At 37.5% G+C, this 18720-nt stretch overlaps 1 protein-coding gene across 1 annotated transcript; it reads left to right on the forward strand.

Moving 5' to 3' along the window:
• The first annotated feature begins 5995 nt into the window (after positions 1 to 5995).
• LOC132612680 (heat stress transcription factor A-9-like) lies at positions 5996 to 6855 on the forward strand. Its single transcript, XM_060326792.1, has 2 exons — positions 5996 to 6262; positions 6367 to 6855. The coding sequence occupies exons 1-2, from the start codon at positions 5996 to 5998 to the stop codon at positions 6853 to 6855; spliced, it is 756 nt and encodes a 251-aa protein (XP_060182775.1).
• The last annotated feature ends 11865 nt before the right edge of the window (positions 6856 to 18720 follow it).

Raw genomic sequence — 18720 nt, forward strand, 5'->3', positions numbered from 1 at the left:
TTTTATTTGTTAGAAATAACTTAGTACTTGGTATAGAAGCGTTCTTTTAACCTATACTGCTCGGACATTCAAAAAATGTTGTCACACTTGTGTCTTATTCTAAAAAAATGCACAACGTTCAATACGCACTGGGGTTGTGCATATTAACGGTTAAACCAATAATTTAAACCGGTAATGGGTTATTGGATTAATGGTTTGGGTTAATGGATCAATGATTTGGGTAACGGGTGGTGCCCTGTGGTTATTGGCTTATTGGATCGGATCACGGTTTGGCCATTTTGTTATCGGGTTACCCGATAACCCGATAATTAATTATTTAATTACAATTTTACCCCTTTCATATATAAAGTCACTTGGACAGTTGGACTAGGGTTACTTGACTTCCATTTCATAAACGACGCTTTCAGTTTTACCCTTTTCTCTCTAGTCTCAACTCTCAAGTGGCCTGATCTTTATATCAATTCATGTGTGAAGCTTTTAGTGAGAAAGTTGCTGCAATTTCATGAGGTGCATTTTTTATGGTCAAGCCAGTAGCTAATGCAAGTAATGTTGTTAGCCTTTTATGTTGTTGTTGTACAAAGTGTTGCAGTAATGAAAAGTATTAGTAAGGAATTTGATGAGTACAAAAAGTTCAAAGTAGTTGTTGTAGATAATGCCATCAAAGATGGTAAGAGTAAGAATTAGTAGAGGTACTTGACTAAACTGGAAGTTTAGTTTGGTTGGTTAATTGTCCGTAATTAAGTTTTGTGCTATTGTTCTTTTTTTTGTTTTTGTTATGTAGTTGTAGGTCAAGCCATTTTTTTTATGGGTTCTTTCTTCTTGAATTTTTTTTGTGTGAAATCTTAACGGTTAAACCGATAACCAAACCGATAACAATCAATAACTGATTAACCGATAACCCAATAATCAATACCTTAACGGTTCTTTAACAGTTTAACATGTCGACAAACCGATAACCGATAAATTTAACCAATAACTTTCAAACCCGAATTGAACCACCAGATATGCAACTCTAATGCGCACCCAACGACATTTTTGAAGAGTGAGCACTATCGCTTCTAATACATACGCAAACCAGAGATTGAAGAATCCTTTTTCTTTTCATTTAATTGCCATTTCTTGAGGAAATTAGATTTTTAAGGACTGCAAATTAGCAACTGGTTCGATTCATCTAATTTGTACTTGTATTTGTCAGAAACTGAAAGATTAATTTGTAAAAACACAAGGGTTACACATTAAATTTAGGATCAGAATCACTACAATCGAATTTTTTGCCCATATCATGAGATGTTATATTAAAAAGCAACAACATATATTCAATGTAATCCCACAAGAGAGAAAGAAGAAAATTTCCTTTGATAATTGAATCATCCAGAAATGGAAATTCCCATGATCTATAATTAAAAAAAACAGTAGATAACCTGAATTAGACGATCCGTCTTAAAGCCGTTGATGGTCACATTGAACACTTCGGCATTTGAGATCCCTACTCTGTCTATGGAGTCATTTGGTGAGAAACTTGATGACTCTGGGAAGAAACTAATGACCCATATGTGGACAAGATTGTGGCCTCCACTCCAGCACTTTCAAGCAACAATGTTGAAACGAAAAGTGACCAAAAAGGTGGTACAAGTGTGAAGAGTTTGGCGGACATGATGGAGGATGAGGGACAGGCCTCATCCCCTCCAATGCGCAGCAAGTTGAGTCCAGTAGTTCCGACATTTGTGCCAAGCCGTGCCATGGTTCTTTCATCTTTAGCCGCGGGGCAGCTTATGGCTCAAACAAGTGTACCTTTGAATGTAAGTATTCCAAATATCCAATTGACCCCTACTAATGTTCTTCATGCTTTAGTGTCACATGGTACGGAAAATTTGAAGGTTATGGATAATCCTACTAAAAGGAAGCCTATTGGAATAGTGGCCAAGAGGTATGAGCCTGGAGCTTTAGTGGAAGATCCATTGGAAACTTTTGGTGGTGATTTGGGATTTGACATATTCGATGAAGAAGATGAGAATGAAATACTGGATGAACGCTTTGCTAAGGTGGATAGGGATGGAGATCTTTCACCTAGGCAACAAAGGGAGGATTCAAGACAAAGAAACTCATGTAAGAAAACATAGCTGGGATGATAAGGTGTCTGATGATGTTGTTCTAAGGCAACTACCAATGAGAGTGGGAAAACAAAAGGAGACAAGGTTCAACTACATCAACAAGTTGCAATAGATACAAGAAGAATTAATGAAATATCAAGAAGTTTTGAAGCGGTTGGAGGAAGAAGACAAGGTGAAGAATCTAACTTCTATCGGGCTATATCACCTTGAAGATTTCACAATTTCAAAGAAACAAGTGTCTAACCTGTCACGACCCAACTAGGGGCCGCGATGGGTACCCGGGGCTCACCACCGAGCACCGCTCGTTCTATTTCCCATCATGCTCATTTAAAGCACTTTTATCAATATTATACTCAACTCATGAGAAAATCATCTTTCATTGAGGACATAAAATACTTTTATATACACAAGCCTTTAGGCTATCAAAATCGTGAGACCATTTAGCCCACACTGCGCATCTACGAGCCTCTACTGGAGTGCTAAACATAAGGACGGGACAAGACCCCGTCATGCCCAAAAATATATGTACATAGCTATATACACAAAAGAATAATCATAAGCACCTCCGGAACAAAGGAGTGCTTTCAATCAGCTGACAGCTCCTACGAATCTGGATCAAGCTCACCTCCCTATCTACCTGTGGGCATGAACACAGTGTCCAAAGAAAACGGACGTCAGTACGAACATTGTACTGAGTATGAGAGGCATAAACAATGAAATAGAACAATGACATAAAGGAAATATCAATATGGAACATCTATATCTGACTGTCAAGTATAAGATAATTAAGTCATGCTGTCTTACTCATACTCGTCATCCTATCATGTATGCATAATGTATAAGCTGCCCGCCCATATAGGTACGGTGTAGTAATATATAAGCTGCCCGTCCATATCGGATCGGTGTGATAATCATAATATTAGCCTGCGTATAGGCCTCCCGCGTCCGGGGATTAACTCATGCCGCCCACTAGTGGTGTCTGCCCATGCCATTTGGCCATGGTGTGTATAGCTGCCCGCCTTAGCGGTGACTGCCCGGCCAAATAGGCGCGGTGTAATATAATCATCATCATAATATGCTCGTCATGATGTGCTTATAATAGTACATGCATAATAGCTCAAGAACAACTATACTTTATCGGGGTGACGTAAGGTCGTGATTCCCCGATCTCATTATGGAACACTCGTCGATAGTCTTGTGTAGCTAATTATGGGCATAGGCTTTTAGCTTTCCGAAATATAGGAACACATGAAGAGGAAAGAAAATTATGCTATAGGATTCATGCCATAGAAAGAAAGGATTAGCCTCACATACCTTTTACGTTTAACTATTCTATCACTTGCTTGTTCTCCTTCAATCCCCACGTCTCTACCTTCAAAAGAATTCGCATTAGCGTTAGTTAATCGGCTATAAGAACGTGTTACTATTTCTAGGGAAAATTGGGTAGCATTTCCTTTGTTTCTACAACTTTTCCCATATTCTATATCAACTCTCAAACACTCACAACAACATTCACAATATTGCAATCAACAATCATCATTTATATACATTGACCACAATCCACCATTTCTCTTCAATTTCTCCACAATTATGATTATAGCTCACTATCACGTTTTCTCATATATAATACCTATCCCATGTTCTAAATGTCATTTATAAAGTTTCTACAATCACAATTCATCAATTATCATGACTCAATCCAAACCTTTTACTCAATAATGTTACTATTCACACTTTCATGACCCATTTCCTATATCTTTCTACACTCCAAGTGTTTCAAATTTTCCATACCTCAAATAACATGTAAATACCATAAAACTTACCTTAGATAGTGTAGGAATAAGCCTTGAGTGGTATTACTCTTTTTGCACCAAAACCCTAGTTCACTTCTTTTGAAATTTCTTGGCTTGGATGGACTTTGATGAATTTCATACACTTGATTCACTTGAATTCTTGATATTGATCGTTGATTTCCTTTGTTTTCTTGTGAATGAAGAGTGGGGATATTCTAGAGGTTTCTAGAGAGAAGTGGTGTGGAAATGAAATGAATAAATGAACTTGGGTCTCATTTTTAATGACTTAAAATCTGGTCTGTCGGGCAATTCTACGCCAATTTTGACGGACCGTCAAAATTCCTACGGACCGTCAAAATGGCCCGTAGAACTGCCCAGTCAAGTATGAGTCACCGTGACCATTTGACGCTGGCCTGTGTCAATTTGACGGAGCGTCAAAATTTTGACGGGCCGTCGAAATTCCTACGGACCGTCAAATGGTCCGTAGAAATTCCCTGCTCAGACAGTCTGTCGTAGAATGGCCATAGATTTTGATCCCAATATCGTGTGAGGTCCCAAAACCTATGGTTGGAAAGATCGTTCAATTATCTACAACTTTCATTCTTAGTGTTTTTCCAAATTCCAAATTTATAATGGCGTTTTGGCCCCCACAAGTCAGATCATCCGAAAATGTTTCATTAAATCGTCCTTTTGGATGACTTATGCCCATATTTGGCTTATGGGTCCTTCTTAGGACTTGATCAACTTTCCATGTACTACTCATATATCCCTTCATATGTCCTTTACAAAACTTCGACGTGTGGGCCCCACCTGACTTACAGCAACGAGGGCTTTTCGGCAAATGACATATGAACCAATTCAACCCATATGGTCTCCCAAATGTCATATGTATGTCATTATTACACTCTTATACTATAACCTTTCTCCTTAATCCTCGCATAACTTTGCTCTTCCTCCGGCTCATACTAAGCTGGCTACGACCTTGGTAGCGCGAAATTTTCCAAGGTGTAACATAACCCTAGGTTCTTGCTTATTTTAATTTTTCATCATTTAATTATTATTATTTGTAATAGTGTGTTATAAGATCTGTGATGATCATAGAATATTTAGTTCTTTCTTCTTATTATTTTTTACACGCATGTTAATCAGTAGAGGTTTTTTACACCTCAATAGGATTAGTAAGGTAAGGCCAAACCCCTCTTGCTTGTACTTTTTCCTTTGAGTTTTGTTTTCATTATATAAATAAAAACTAGTCCTAGGCACCTAGCCTAGTGGATTTGCTTGCAAAAAAAAAAAAAACGATACGGCCGGATTTAGGGGCCGCAAGGGGTTCATCGGAAATTTCTTTGCCAGTTTACTTTTTTAAATTATAAATCCCCTTAATAAAATTCTAGCTCTGGCACTATTCGACAATATATAAATATAATCCTCAATATCATAGGCTAGAATTGCTCCCTAAAAAGACCATAAAAATAAAAACATAAACACAAACTAATTAGAGCCAAAGAAACAAATAACTCAATTATTCAATAGTGCAAATACACTAAAACACCATGAAACTCCTAGCACACAAGTTTCTTCTCTCTTAATTTCAGTAGCCTTTTCCTTGTCTTTCTCTTTTCACTAGTAATAAATACTACTTACAACCAAGGGTTGTGGTGGGATGGACATGATCCCTCCACCCTTAACTAAATGTTTCGGTTTCAAGGCCTGGATATTAAAAAAAACCTGATAGGGAGAGCTTTTCCGTTAAATGGGTCTTACGCGATGTGAATTCGGATTAGTTGAGCACCTGGTACCAGACACCGGGTGAAAACCAAAATAAAATAAACTTTGGACTTAAAGATACAGGGAAGAAGAGTACAAGAAGGAATAGTTTCAATTTGCATGTTAATGTGGACAAGTCAAGTAGAATCAAATAGGACTATCTATCAAAGGCGCTGATTTTATTTTGTGTCAATACAATAAGAAGAAAAGCTAATTACTTTCATCTGCTTATAATCAACTCTATACAAAGAAGAACAAACATCACATTTTTGCAAAGTTTTTCAAAAAAAAAAAAAACCTTCTCCTTTCTCTCAACACAGAAACATGGCAATGAACAATGTCAATCAATTTTCTACTGGAGAAAACGGACATGGTGCTGGTGTAAAACTACTACGGGGACCTACTATTCCCGCTTTTGTAACGAAGACATACCATATGGTGGAGGATCCGAATACGAACCCTATCATATGCTGGAGTCCATCTGGTACTAGTTTCGTTATTTTGGATCATATCAAATTTAGCTCCGAGCTTCTACCCAAATATTTCAAGCATACCAATATGTCAAGCTTCATTTGTCAGCTCAATAACTATGTAAGTTACCGCGTTTTTTTTATCACTATGTACATTTTTCAATACAACAGTGAATGAATCCTATTAATTCCAACTGTATGTGTGTTAATGATATGATTGATCAGGGGTTCAAGAAGCTGATTGGACTTCAAAAATGGGAGTTTGAAAATTATTGGTTTCAAGCAGGGAAAAAATACTTGTTGACTAACGTAAAGGGAAGAGGCAAAAATCTGAAAGTCCAAAAAGATTTTAGCCAAAAAACTTACTATTACGGGGTAGAGGAAGAGTTGAGGAGCCAGAGAGATCTCAACGATACGTTGAAGTCAGAAATCGAGAAGATGAAGGAGAGACAAGAAGATATGGCTAATGAAATCACCACTTTGAAGGAATACTTGGAGAATTCACAGGCAGAGTCCAGGAAACTTCTCTGTTACGTTGCAAAAACAGTTAAACAAGTGAAGCGTGTTGTGGAACTTGTAATCACGAGGAAACGAGCAGAGGATACAACTGGAAGTAGCAAAAGCTCATGGGAGAAGATGGTGGATGATTTTTCAGCTATTAAACAAGCACGCGATACTTTGAAGAAGCCTAAGATTGAGGAAGGAAATGGATGATATCAAGTTTTACAAGAACTCCATGGAAAAGGTATTCCTGTCCTTCTGTAATTTTGTTTCCACACTATGATTATGTTTACTTTATTGTGTTAATATAATAGTAAAATGTCTTAAGTTTTTTGTGTTTGAAGTAATTTGTTTCTAGTGGCAGGACGAGAATTTATTAAGACTCCTTTTCCTTGAAAGACCCTTCACGTAGACTTAAAATGTGAATTATGACTTGTAAGGACGGGTTTCATGGTTACCGAGGCAATTAGATGAGTATCGGAGAAGAGAAAAAAAAAGAGAGGCTTTGAGGAAAGAAAAAAAAGTTGACCAAAGTCAATATTTTAGGTAAACAGACTCGGAGTCAAGGTCTAAAAGTTCCTATAGGTTTGTATGGTGTTCTGGGAGTTAGTTGGATAGCTTGGATGGGGGCTGAGAGGCTGAGGAGTGATTCGAACGCTTAAGTTAGAAACTAGTAATTTCAAAAAATAAGTATTGACCACATCAAAAAGTTGACTAGACAATCTCACATTCATCATTTGAAAGTTTCAATAGGTTTGGAAGATGATTTTGGACTCGTCCGCAAGTTTTGATTAGATCCGATGAGGCTTTTGATCGTGTTACAATCATATTTGATGTTTGAACGACATTTTAAGCATAGAAGGTACTGTACTAAGCACATGAGCTTTAAATTTTGTTTTGATTGATTATTAGATCTATATCGTGATTTCGGAATCATAACAACAAGAATAGTCGAATACTGACGCATATGAGAAAGTTAGGATCATTTTAACGCAAATAGTTGTTGCTGATTGTCTAGTGCCGAGATTGTTCTTCCGGATAGCGAAGAAGGAAAATGGGGGTAGACAGTTAATGCGAAAATTGTTCTAAGAGCAAAGAGTATTTTTGCGATTGTGAAGAAGAAAAATATCTTGATAATATTTTAAAGACAAATTTCGGGATTTTGGTATTTTCAATATTTTGGGAGCTATGGAACTAAGATCTGGGCAATTTTTGCGGAGTTCTTCTTGTTTCAACATGGGTGTAAGTGTCTAATCCTCAGTTTGGTACTTTCTATGATTCCTTCAATTATTTGCCGTTTTTATCCACGACTGAGTTGAAGAAATTAGGGATTTTGATTTTTTGCCTTAAACGTTAGAGAATGAAAAATTAATAATGTAGGACTCGATTCGCGGATAGAATTGGTTGACATTTGAGATTTAAGACTTATAGACTACGGGTAAAACAATATTGGATTAAAAATCTAGATTTGACCTCAAGGGCTCGGGGTTGACTTTTTCATTGAATTTTTGACTGATTAATTTTATGTCAATATGAGTATCAATGGACTCGTATACTTATGTAAAAGTCTTATTTGACTAGATTGAGAGCGTTCAGAGATGCTCAAGAAAGGCAAAGCTATTTCATTTCTGTTTTTGGGTACAGATTGAGGTAAGTTAAGACTTCTTTCTAAACTCCAATTGAGGGATGTTTACATAATTCATGTTAATGCGGGTTAAGGAAAAAGGAGGTACCGTATAGTTGAGATGACGAACACTTATGCGGGTACCAGGTGGCACGTACGGGTAACTTGCCGATTATTTAGTTGATATATGTGACTATCTGGCCTGGCCTGGTACCATATGTGAATTCTGAAACATTCTATGAGTCGGAAAAAGGATTATCCTGTTAATTGATCGCTTATTGATAGATCACTTCGGGTATCTTGAACTCATGTGATAATGAAGTTGCCTAGATGCGTTTTCTACAGTGTTATTATTGGAGACTGATAGATTCCGGATTCGGTTGCACGCCTGCACGATGTTATTATTAGGGATTGATAGGTCCCCAGATCGGGTGCACGCTTGTAGAATATATATTATGGTTGGATGGGGTTGCACGCTTTCAACAGATGTATGAACCTTGCGAGTGCCCCATGAATACTCTCGGACACCCTGTTGGATATGTATGTATACCGGATGCATTCATGGCCATCGCCTTAAATTGTATTCCATCTTTATCTAACTTGTTGATTTACATTGTTTGTCTCTGTTTTTGAAAAGCAGGGAAACTATACCTGATTGACTTGAGCTATTTCACCTTTATCTCCCTTGATTTTATAAATGTTTATAGTTAAATCCAAGCAAGTGTTTTCAAAGATCAAACCTAGCCACTACTTCAACGGTGTCAGTCAATGATATTTACTGGATGCGTATTGTTTTTGTACTCATACTACACTTGCTACATTCTTTGTGGATGCAGATTTAGATCCTTACATCAGTGGAGCACGCGGACCCACTGATTCAGTAGCTGTTCATGTTGGGTCTCACATAGTCGTGATATAAGCGCTTACCTCATCTTAGTCGTGATGTAAGCGCTTACCTCATGATAGTCGGGATGTAAGCGCTTACCTCATCATAGGAAATTCATTCCTATAAATAGGCAGCTTATGGTTCATTTGTAAAACATCAAGATCATTTGCTAAACACATCCCAAAGAGAAAAAAAAAAATCTAAGAGAAATACTCTTAGTGAAAGGTCTAAGTAAGAGAAGGTCTTTGAGAGAATTTTCTGTGATAAAATTCTTGAGTAGAATTGGGATTGGGGTTGTGAGGTTGAGTGTTGTAAACACTTGTAATATTTCTTCTTTAATAAGATTTGCAGCAGCAACGTGGATGTAGCTCTCACATTGAGGGTGAACCACTATAAATCTGTGTGTGCTATTTATTCTTCGCTTACATCACGGAGTAAGTAGGTTCTGTCTAAGGAGGTTGGTATTTAAGTGGTCCAGCTGTGACCCTCCAATCTTTCTTGGGAACCTGCTTACAAAGGTCGGATTTGGGATTCAAATCCTAACAACTGGTATCAGAGCAATAGGTTGTGTTGTGATTTAGAAACGATGAGAGGCGAAGATGGTACGACGCACGGCATCGGTAAATTCGATGGTACAGATTTTGCGTTCTGGAGAATGCAAATTGAAGATTATTTATATGGCAGAAAGCTTCATGAACTTCTGAGTCCGAAACCAGAGGAGATGAAGCAAGCAGATTGGGATCTCCTCGACAGACAAGTTCTGGGAGTCATTCGGCTAACGCTGTCGAAGAACGTTGCTCACAACGTGGCAAAGGAGAAGACCACCGCAGATATGATGAAGGTATTGTCTGACATGTATGAGAAACCTTCGGTAAATAATAAGGTATTTCTCATGAAGAAACTATTTCATCTAAAGATGATGGAAAATGCTCATGTTGCTGCACACATAAATGAATTCAATACCATTGTAAATCATTTGTCATCGGTAAAAATTAATTTCGATGATGAAGTACAAGATCTAATTTTGTTGGCATCCCTACCAAATAGCTGGGAGCCAATGAGAGCAGCGGTTAGTAATTCTGTCGGCAGTGACAAACTAAAGTTCAACGATGTTAGGGATCGTATCCTTGCTGAGGAGGTGCGCAAGACAGATTCTGGAGAGGCATCGACGAGTTCTGCTTTTAATGTTGAAAACAGAAGCAGAAATTATGACAGAAACTACAACCGAAATAGGGGCAGATCGAAGTCAAGAAATGGCAGGGGTCAATCCAGACCAGGACGAACATTTGAGTGTTGGAACTGTGGAAAACCAGGTCACTTCAAGAAGAACTGTAGGGCGCCAAAGAAGGAGGACAACAAGGGGGCTGGAATCAACGCTGCTACGGAAGACATTGGCGATGCGTTGTTGCTATCGGTTGACAGCCCGATAGACTCTTGGGTGCTTGACTCAGGAGCGTCCTTTCATACCACCCCACATCATGATATAATGACAAACTACGTGGCTGGGAATCTCGGGAAAGTTTATTTAGCCAATGGAGAGCCGCTAGACGTTGTTGGCACGGGAGACATTAATTTGAAGATGTCAAATGGATCCTCGTGGAAGATTACAAAAGTTAGACATGTTCCAAAGCTGATGCGAAACCTGATCTCAGTAGGTCAGCTTGATGATGAGGGATATGATCTCAACTTTGGTAATGGGTCTTGGAAGGTGGCGAAAGGTGCTATGGTAGTTGGCCGAGGAAAGAAGATTGGCACTCTCTACATGACGACTAGCTGTCGTGATACTGTTGTTGTGGTTGACAACACAAAGAAGACAGATTTATGGCATTGTCGGCTGGGGTATATCAGCCAGAAGGGGATGAAGCTGTTGGTGACAAATGGCTTAATTCCGGAGCTGAAGACGGTGGACCTTCATACGTGTGAGAGCTGCATTCTCGGAAAACAAAAGCGAGTAAGCTTCTCAAATGCAGGCAGGGAGTTGAAGGTCGAGAAGCTGGAATTGGTGCACACAGATGTGTGGGGACCTACCACTGTCCTCTCTCTTGGAGGATCACACTACTACGTGACCTTCATTGATGATTCAACCAGGAAGGTATGGGCTTATTTTATGAAAAATAAATCCGATGTGTTTAGTGTATTCAAAAGATGGAAAGCCATGGTCAAAAATGAAACAAACCTCAAGTTGAAGTGTTTGAGGTCCGACAACGGTGGAGAATACACCGATGGTGATTTCAAATGGTAATGTGCCGATAATGGAATCAAGATAATGAAGAATATTCCTGGAACGCCGCAACAAAATGGAATAGCCGAAAGAATGAACCGAACATTGAACGAGCGTTCTCGGAGTATGAGAATACACTCTGGACTGCCCAAGACATTCTGGGTAGATGCAGTCAATACCGTGGCCTTCCAAAATAAACCGAGGACCGTCAATTCCCTTGGATTTCAGAATTCCAGAAGAAGTCTGGAGTGGCAAGAAGGTAAATCTTTCATTTCTGAAAGTGTTCGGCTGCTCATCATATGTTTATAATGATGATACGGCTAGAAGCAAGCTTGATCCAAAATCAAAGAAGTGTTACTTTATTGGCTATGGTGACACCGAGCTTGGTTACCGATTTTGGGATGAACAAAATCGGAAGATCATCCGAAGCAGGAATGTTGTCTTCAACGAAGAGGTGCTGTACAAAGACAAGTTGCAAAAAAATTCAGAATGTCAGGACAAGGAATCGAAAATAGTTGATTTGAGGGACTTTCCGACACCTGAGCCGCAGCCAGGTACAGCCGAGGCAGAGGAACAAACAATCCGAGAAGGTGATGATGAAAGTGCTGATTCTGAAACAAATCAACAGACGCCAATCACAGAACTGCGTAGATCATCCAGAATCAGGAAGCCGATTCACAGGTACTCTCCATCCCTCAACTACATTCTACTCACTGATAGAGGGGAGCCGGAATGTTATGAAGAAGCAATGCAAGTCGATGAATCGACCAAGTGGGAGCAGGCAATGAAAGATAAGATGGATTCACTATCGGAAAATCATACATGGGAGTTAGCCGAGTTGCCAAAGGATAAGAAGGCATTGCAAAACAAATGGGTTTATCGGATAAAGGAAGAACCCAATGGAAGCAAGCGTTATAAAGCAAGGCTGGTTGCAAAGGGATTTCAACAGAAAGAAGGCATCGACTATACGGAGATCTTCTCTCCCGTAGTCAAGATGGTGACTATCAGAACTGTTCTTGGACTGGTAGCAAAGGAAAATCTACATCTGCAACAAATGGATGTGAAAACTGCATTTCTTCACGGTGATCTAGACGAGAAAATCTACATGCAACAGCTGGAGGGATTCAAAGTCAAAGGAAAGGAGAATCTGGTGTGCAAACTTCAAAAGATTCTGTACGGACTAAAACAGGCTCCAAGACAGTGGTATTTAAAGTTTGACAGCTTTACGAAGAAAGCTGATTTTTCAAGGTGCGAGGCAGATCACTGTTGTTACTTCAAGAAATTTGAAGAATCGTACATGATACTGCTACTCTATGTCGACGACATGCTAATCGTAGGAGCAAACCTACAGGAGATTGATCGGTTGAAAAAAGAGTTATCGGAAGAGTTTGTAATGAAGGATTTGGGAGCTGCAAAGCAAATCCTTGGGATGAGAATCAACCGAAGCAAGGAGGGCATCAAACTATCACAAGAAGAATATGTGAGGAGAGTTATCAAAAGGTTTAACATGCATGATGCCAAGCCAGTCAGCACTCCCCTGGCTGGACACTTTCGGTTGTCAAAGGATCAGTCGCCGACAACCGAGGATGAGAAGAAGCAGATGGACAAGATACCTTATGCATCTGCAATCGGTAGTGTTATGTATGCAATGATATGTACAAGGCCAGACATTGCACATGCAGTGGGAGTTGTCAGCCGATTTATGAGCAATCCGGGAAAGCAACACTGGGAGGCTGTGAAGTGGATATTCATATATTTGAAAGACAACTCGAGTTCAGCTCTGTATTTCCGAAAATCAAAAACAGGATTGCAAGGGTATGTTAATGCTGACAACGGTGGTGATATTGATAGCAGAAAGAGCACATCCGGGTATGTTTACACATTCAGAGGTACTACAATCTCTTGGGTTTCCAAGTTGCAAAAGATAGTAGCTCTCTCTAGTTGTGAGGCTGAGTACGTTGCTGTGACGGAGGCCACAAAGGAAATGATGTGGCTACAATCTTTTCTGCGGGAATTGGATCAGGACCACGAGGGAAGTGTGTTATATTGTGATAGCCAAAGTTCCATTCATTTGGCAAAGAACGCGGTCTACCATGCTCGAACGAAGCACATACAACTCCGGTACCATTTCATTAGATCAGCTTTGGAAGATGGAGCGCTAGTGCTTGAGAAGATCGCAGGGAGTCAGAATCCAGCAGACATGCTGACAAAGGCAGTGACGATAGACAAACTGAAGCTATGCTCAGCTTCAGTTGGCCTGCACGAAGTATGAAACTAGGAAAGAGTTGCTGCATCGATCAAAGTGTGAAGACAAATTAAAATTAGTCTTCAAGTGGGAGATTTGTTGGGTCTCACATAGTCGTGATGTAAGCGCTTACCTCATCTTAGTCGTGATGTAAACGCTTACCTCATCTTAGTCGTGATGTAAGCGCTTACCTCATCATAGGAAGCTCATTCCTATAAACGTTTTTCTAAGTTGTATTATTTGGACTCTTCAGAATTGTTGTCACATTCGTGTCGAATTCTCAAAAAGTGTATAGTTTCTTAAAGATCTAATACTCACCCAAACGGCATTTTTGGAGAGTTTGAGCAACATCACTTCTAATACATAAGCAAACCACATTTTGAAGAATCTTTTTTCATTTTTCATTGGTCATTTCTTGAGGAAATTAGATTATTTTAAGGACTTCAAAGAAGCAACAGGTTTTATTCATCTTTGATTTGCACTAGTATCTGGTAGAAAATTAAAGATTATTTTGTAAAAACACAACGGCAACACACTAAATTTAGGATCAGAAGAACTACAATCGAATTTTTAGCCCATATTATGAGATCCTCTATCCAAAAAAATGGGAAAAAAAAATGAGAGAGAGAGAGAAGAAAATATGCTTTTTGACATTTGAATCATTGAGAAATGCAAATTTCCATGGTCTATTTGGGAAAAAAGAACAAGGTATAAACTGAATTAGACGACATGGGCGGAACGGGCTATAAACTCGAATTAGGGGTAACAACATTGTATGTACAAGATCAAAATTATGTGTATGTATATCTAGTAGGTGTTAAATCTTCCGAACTTCTTTGTGTGTTTTACTTCTTTATATTTTGAATCCCAATGTCAAACGCTAAAAATCGCATATTAAAATACCATCGAAAGAAAAACTATAAACACAAACTAATTAGACCCAAAAAAAAACTCAAATACTCAACATGGGGGATAAACTAAAACACCATGAATAACATACTGAGTAAAAGTTCCCTCCCCCCCCCCCCCCCCCCCCCAAAAAAAAAAGGACTAAAGAACCAACATTATTATCGTACTATTTCAAAAGTGGGAAGACCCTAAGTTGAAAAGTTGAATTATCAAAATGTTCATCAAAAGTTGAAAAACTATTTTATCGTTCACTTGAAAATTATTCATATAATGTTATTGTACTAAAATGTAAATGCACCTTTATAAATCATAAAGAAAATAGTATAGTAAATTACGGATGAAAGTGATTAACTATATATTAATAGATATTCTATTAAATGATAAATTATTACAATTAAACTTGTAAACCTTTTCACCGCCCAACTAAGGGTTTTTGATTTGCTCCGTAATCTTGCCTTCTTCATTAGTTGAGAAAATCATCAAACTTTACCTCAACCGTCGCCATTAGAATTTTAGTTTCTTTCAATTTCACTTTATCTTATCATGTAGGTTCATAGTCAATCGTTCTGAGGTACCCTTCAATGTTTGTTAGAATAATTATTTTGTAAGATAATTAAATTTGTTTTTCTTTCTTAATGTTTTCAATCCATCTGCAACTTGATTTTATGCGATTGATGGATTATTACAGTAATCGATTTCTCTAGCAAATCCTATCGGGAAACTTCATTTTCCATGTTTTGGTTTTTTAATTCTTTTGTATTCTTATGATCATAGCATTATTTAAATTTTTGCCTTTGTAAAATCAAATGTAATATTTGAATGCATTTTTTGCAGAGTATAATATCTAGATGATTAGTTTCAGTTTCTCTTTAATTGCAATGTTTATTTTAAAAGATTGATAAGAAATAAGCAATTTTGTGCAATGAATCTATTTTGTGCTACCCGATATCGCCTTTTAGAAAAAGATAAACTGTTGTAAATTACGCTAAAAGAGTAACAATAGTAAATGATGAAAACAATAGAAATAGAGAGACAAGAGAGGAGAGATTTCTTATTCATCCAAATGTATTCAAGTGTATACAATATGAATCCCTATGCCTCTATTTATAGTGGTGTATAGAGGCATATAAAAGGGTAGATATAAATATGACATTCAACATATGAGAATGTGGGGAAGATCATGGGTGAAGTGAGAGACATTCCATTAAACCTTTTAGATCATAGAGGAAGTGGGAATTTATTTCTAGAGTGGTGGGCATCCATACTTAATATTTCATAATACTCCCCCTTGGATGTCCATGTCTTAATAGATGATGTGCCTCATTAAAACCTTACTAGAAAAACCCAGTGGGAAAAAATTCTAGTGAAGGAAAAAGAGTACACATATCTCGTAATACGCATTGCTAGCTGCCTCATTAAAAACCTTGCTAGGAAAACTAGGGACAAAACCTCAGCTGAGGGAAAAAGAGTACAGTGCGTATTATACTACCCCTGATTAAAGTATCACTTAATTCTTGGAGACAACACATCCAAATCTTGTATATCAGCTTCTCAAATGTCGAAGTTAGCAATGCTTTAGTGAACATGTCCGTCAACTTATCAATCGAGCGTATTTGTTGAAAACATATTTCACCTTTCTATTGAAGGTCATGTCTCGAAAAGAACTTTGAGGAATGTGTTGTATTTTGTCTCCTTTGTTATATCCTTCTTTCAATTGAGCTATGCAAGCTTCGTACAATATTGTTGAAATTTTCATTTCCAAATAAACATCATATTATTGAAAAATGTATTGAATTATTGATCTCAGCCAGACACGCATTCCTGAATTGCTTTGTATAAGTATCAACAATTGACTGTCATGTCGAACGTCATAGTGTGGCAGTATCCTCACATGCAAATCAATACTTGCTTGAAGACCAAACTTCATGTAATAATACAAATAATGGCCTGCATTTACATAACCAACAAAACCTTGATAATAGCTGTTAGGACAAACAAATCTATATTAATAATTTCTTTTGCAGTATGCAATACAATATATTCATCATTATCATGAGGTCAAAATGATGTTTATTTATATTTAGCGACATCACAACCATTGGGTACTCAATGGAATCGCTTTGACCTATATAAAGATTTGTTGAAGCTTTATTTTCATAAACCTCAAATGCTTCAAACCAATTTAAATCCCTACGGATTTTCTTTCATTGTCTATATAGCCATATTGACAACAATGAATTATACGCATTCAAATATTTTCATATGTTGTCAGACTGATAAGAAACCCCATTGCATCCACCACAGGAGAGTACATACGTCTCCATACAATAATGTCAGGACTTTTGCGAAAAATCTTTATGCCACAAGGCACAAGCCGTACTTTATTTTTACGGTTTTTATTTCTCATTTTACTTTTCGCACAAGAATCCATTTGTACCCCCACTGAAATTATACCTTGAGGTCATCGGACTGTAGGTCCAAAACATCATTTTTCCAAGTGAAACAAAATATACTTGAACTGCGTATTTTATTTGACCAATCATTATATATGTCCATATTCTTTGATAGATTTGAATTCAAGATCCTCATCACCATTATAATGTTAAGCGCTACATTATTTCAAAGATACCGTCGACGCTTATTTGATATCGGTTCCAATGTGACATAACTTATTGAGATCTCTTCATTTTTTATCAATTTCAGGTACCTGAACCTTTTCCAAGGTTTTATAAAGTATTATGTCGTGGTGCTCTTTTAAAGCACTTGCCTCATTATTATGACCATCTTGATCATTTGCTTCTCTCCTTCTTCAAGGAGTTTTACCTTTGGAACCGATTGGTCTATTGCCATAGACTCATCCTTTATTCTAATTGGAGCATTTGCAAGGAAAATATAATATTCACTTTTGGGTCATCAAATGCGTATGGCAATTTACTTGAATTATCTTTTAAACGAGGATCATACCAGAGATAATTCATTACATATACCTTATTTTCCAACCGCTTATCATCCCTCCCCCTAATGTTAGGTAATCTAACATTTACCTCTCAACCTTATTTGGGGACCCATCTATGTGCGTTGTGGTGGAGCAATTAAATCATATACCACACATTTAAATTTTTAAATGGGAATTATTTGGTCCTGACCCTGAACCAATTATTATAGGGGAACTTATTATAACTTGTTGGCTTGATGCGTACAAGTGCTGCTAATATTAAATAACATATCTCATCCCAAATTTCTTTTTGGGAGTTTTGTTCTCATAACCAATTGTTTAGCTATAATTGGAGGCATACAATTTCTGCTAAACCAACTTTGATATAAACCAACATTATCAACATAATTTCATAGTTTGAAACGGTGCTCTTAATATAACAATTTGAGGAAACAGTCTTGCAAAAACCAAATTGCAAGTTGATACCAAATGCACATGTGACCATAACATAAATGCATCTATTAAAAATCATATAATAGTAAACCGGTCCACATGGTAGGTGACTGCGCCCATATATATCACCTTTTATACGTTCCAAAATCATAGGATACAATCCCAACCTTAGTTGGTAAATTAATCAATTTTTCATCATGAGAACAAGCAGCACAAGAGAATTCTTGAAGAATCTCTTTATTTCTTCAAAATATAACCACATGAATTCTCAGTTATTTTCGCATCACTTTTGAACCGGGATGGGCAACCGGTCATGCCAACCTCCATGGCATGTGATTCCATCATGCTTATATTTATGTGGTACAAATTCAGAGGAAAATGGGGCAACATTTCACACACATTTTGTTTCCCCGCTATAGTTGTGGTAATATGAAGATATTAAACCTTCCCATAATTTATATAGTCTCAATATAATTCATATTTGGCCAATGCCTTTGAAACTTAAAAAGTTTCTTTTGAGACTTACTACAACACCAATATTATGAACAATTTCATTCCTCCGGGTAGTAACAAATTAGCTTTTCCAGAGCTCCCAATTAATTATGTACTACCACACATTTCATAATCCCATTTGTAAGGTGAACATCTCCTTTTAGGGGAGTAATTGTCATTATGGTCATGGCCAAAACCTTTATAAGCAAGATTTATTTCTTGTTTTTACCCTTTGGTAATTCATGATAAAACACATCACAATATTTGTGACGTACTAAAAGTACGTGACCAAATTAAATGACCATTTATGCCA

This window comes from Lycium barbarum, chromosome 10 (genome assembly GCF_019175385.1).
Source record: "Lycium barbarum isolate Lr01 chromosome 10, ASM1917538v2, whole genome shotgun sequence".
Lineage (NCBI taxonomy): Eukaryota > Viridiplantae > Streptophyta > Magnoliopsida > Solanales > Solanaceae > Lycium > Lycium barbarum.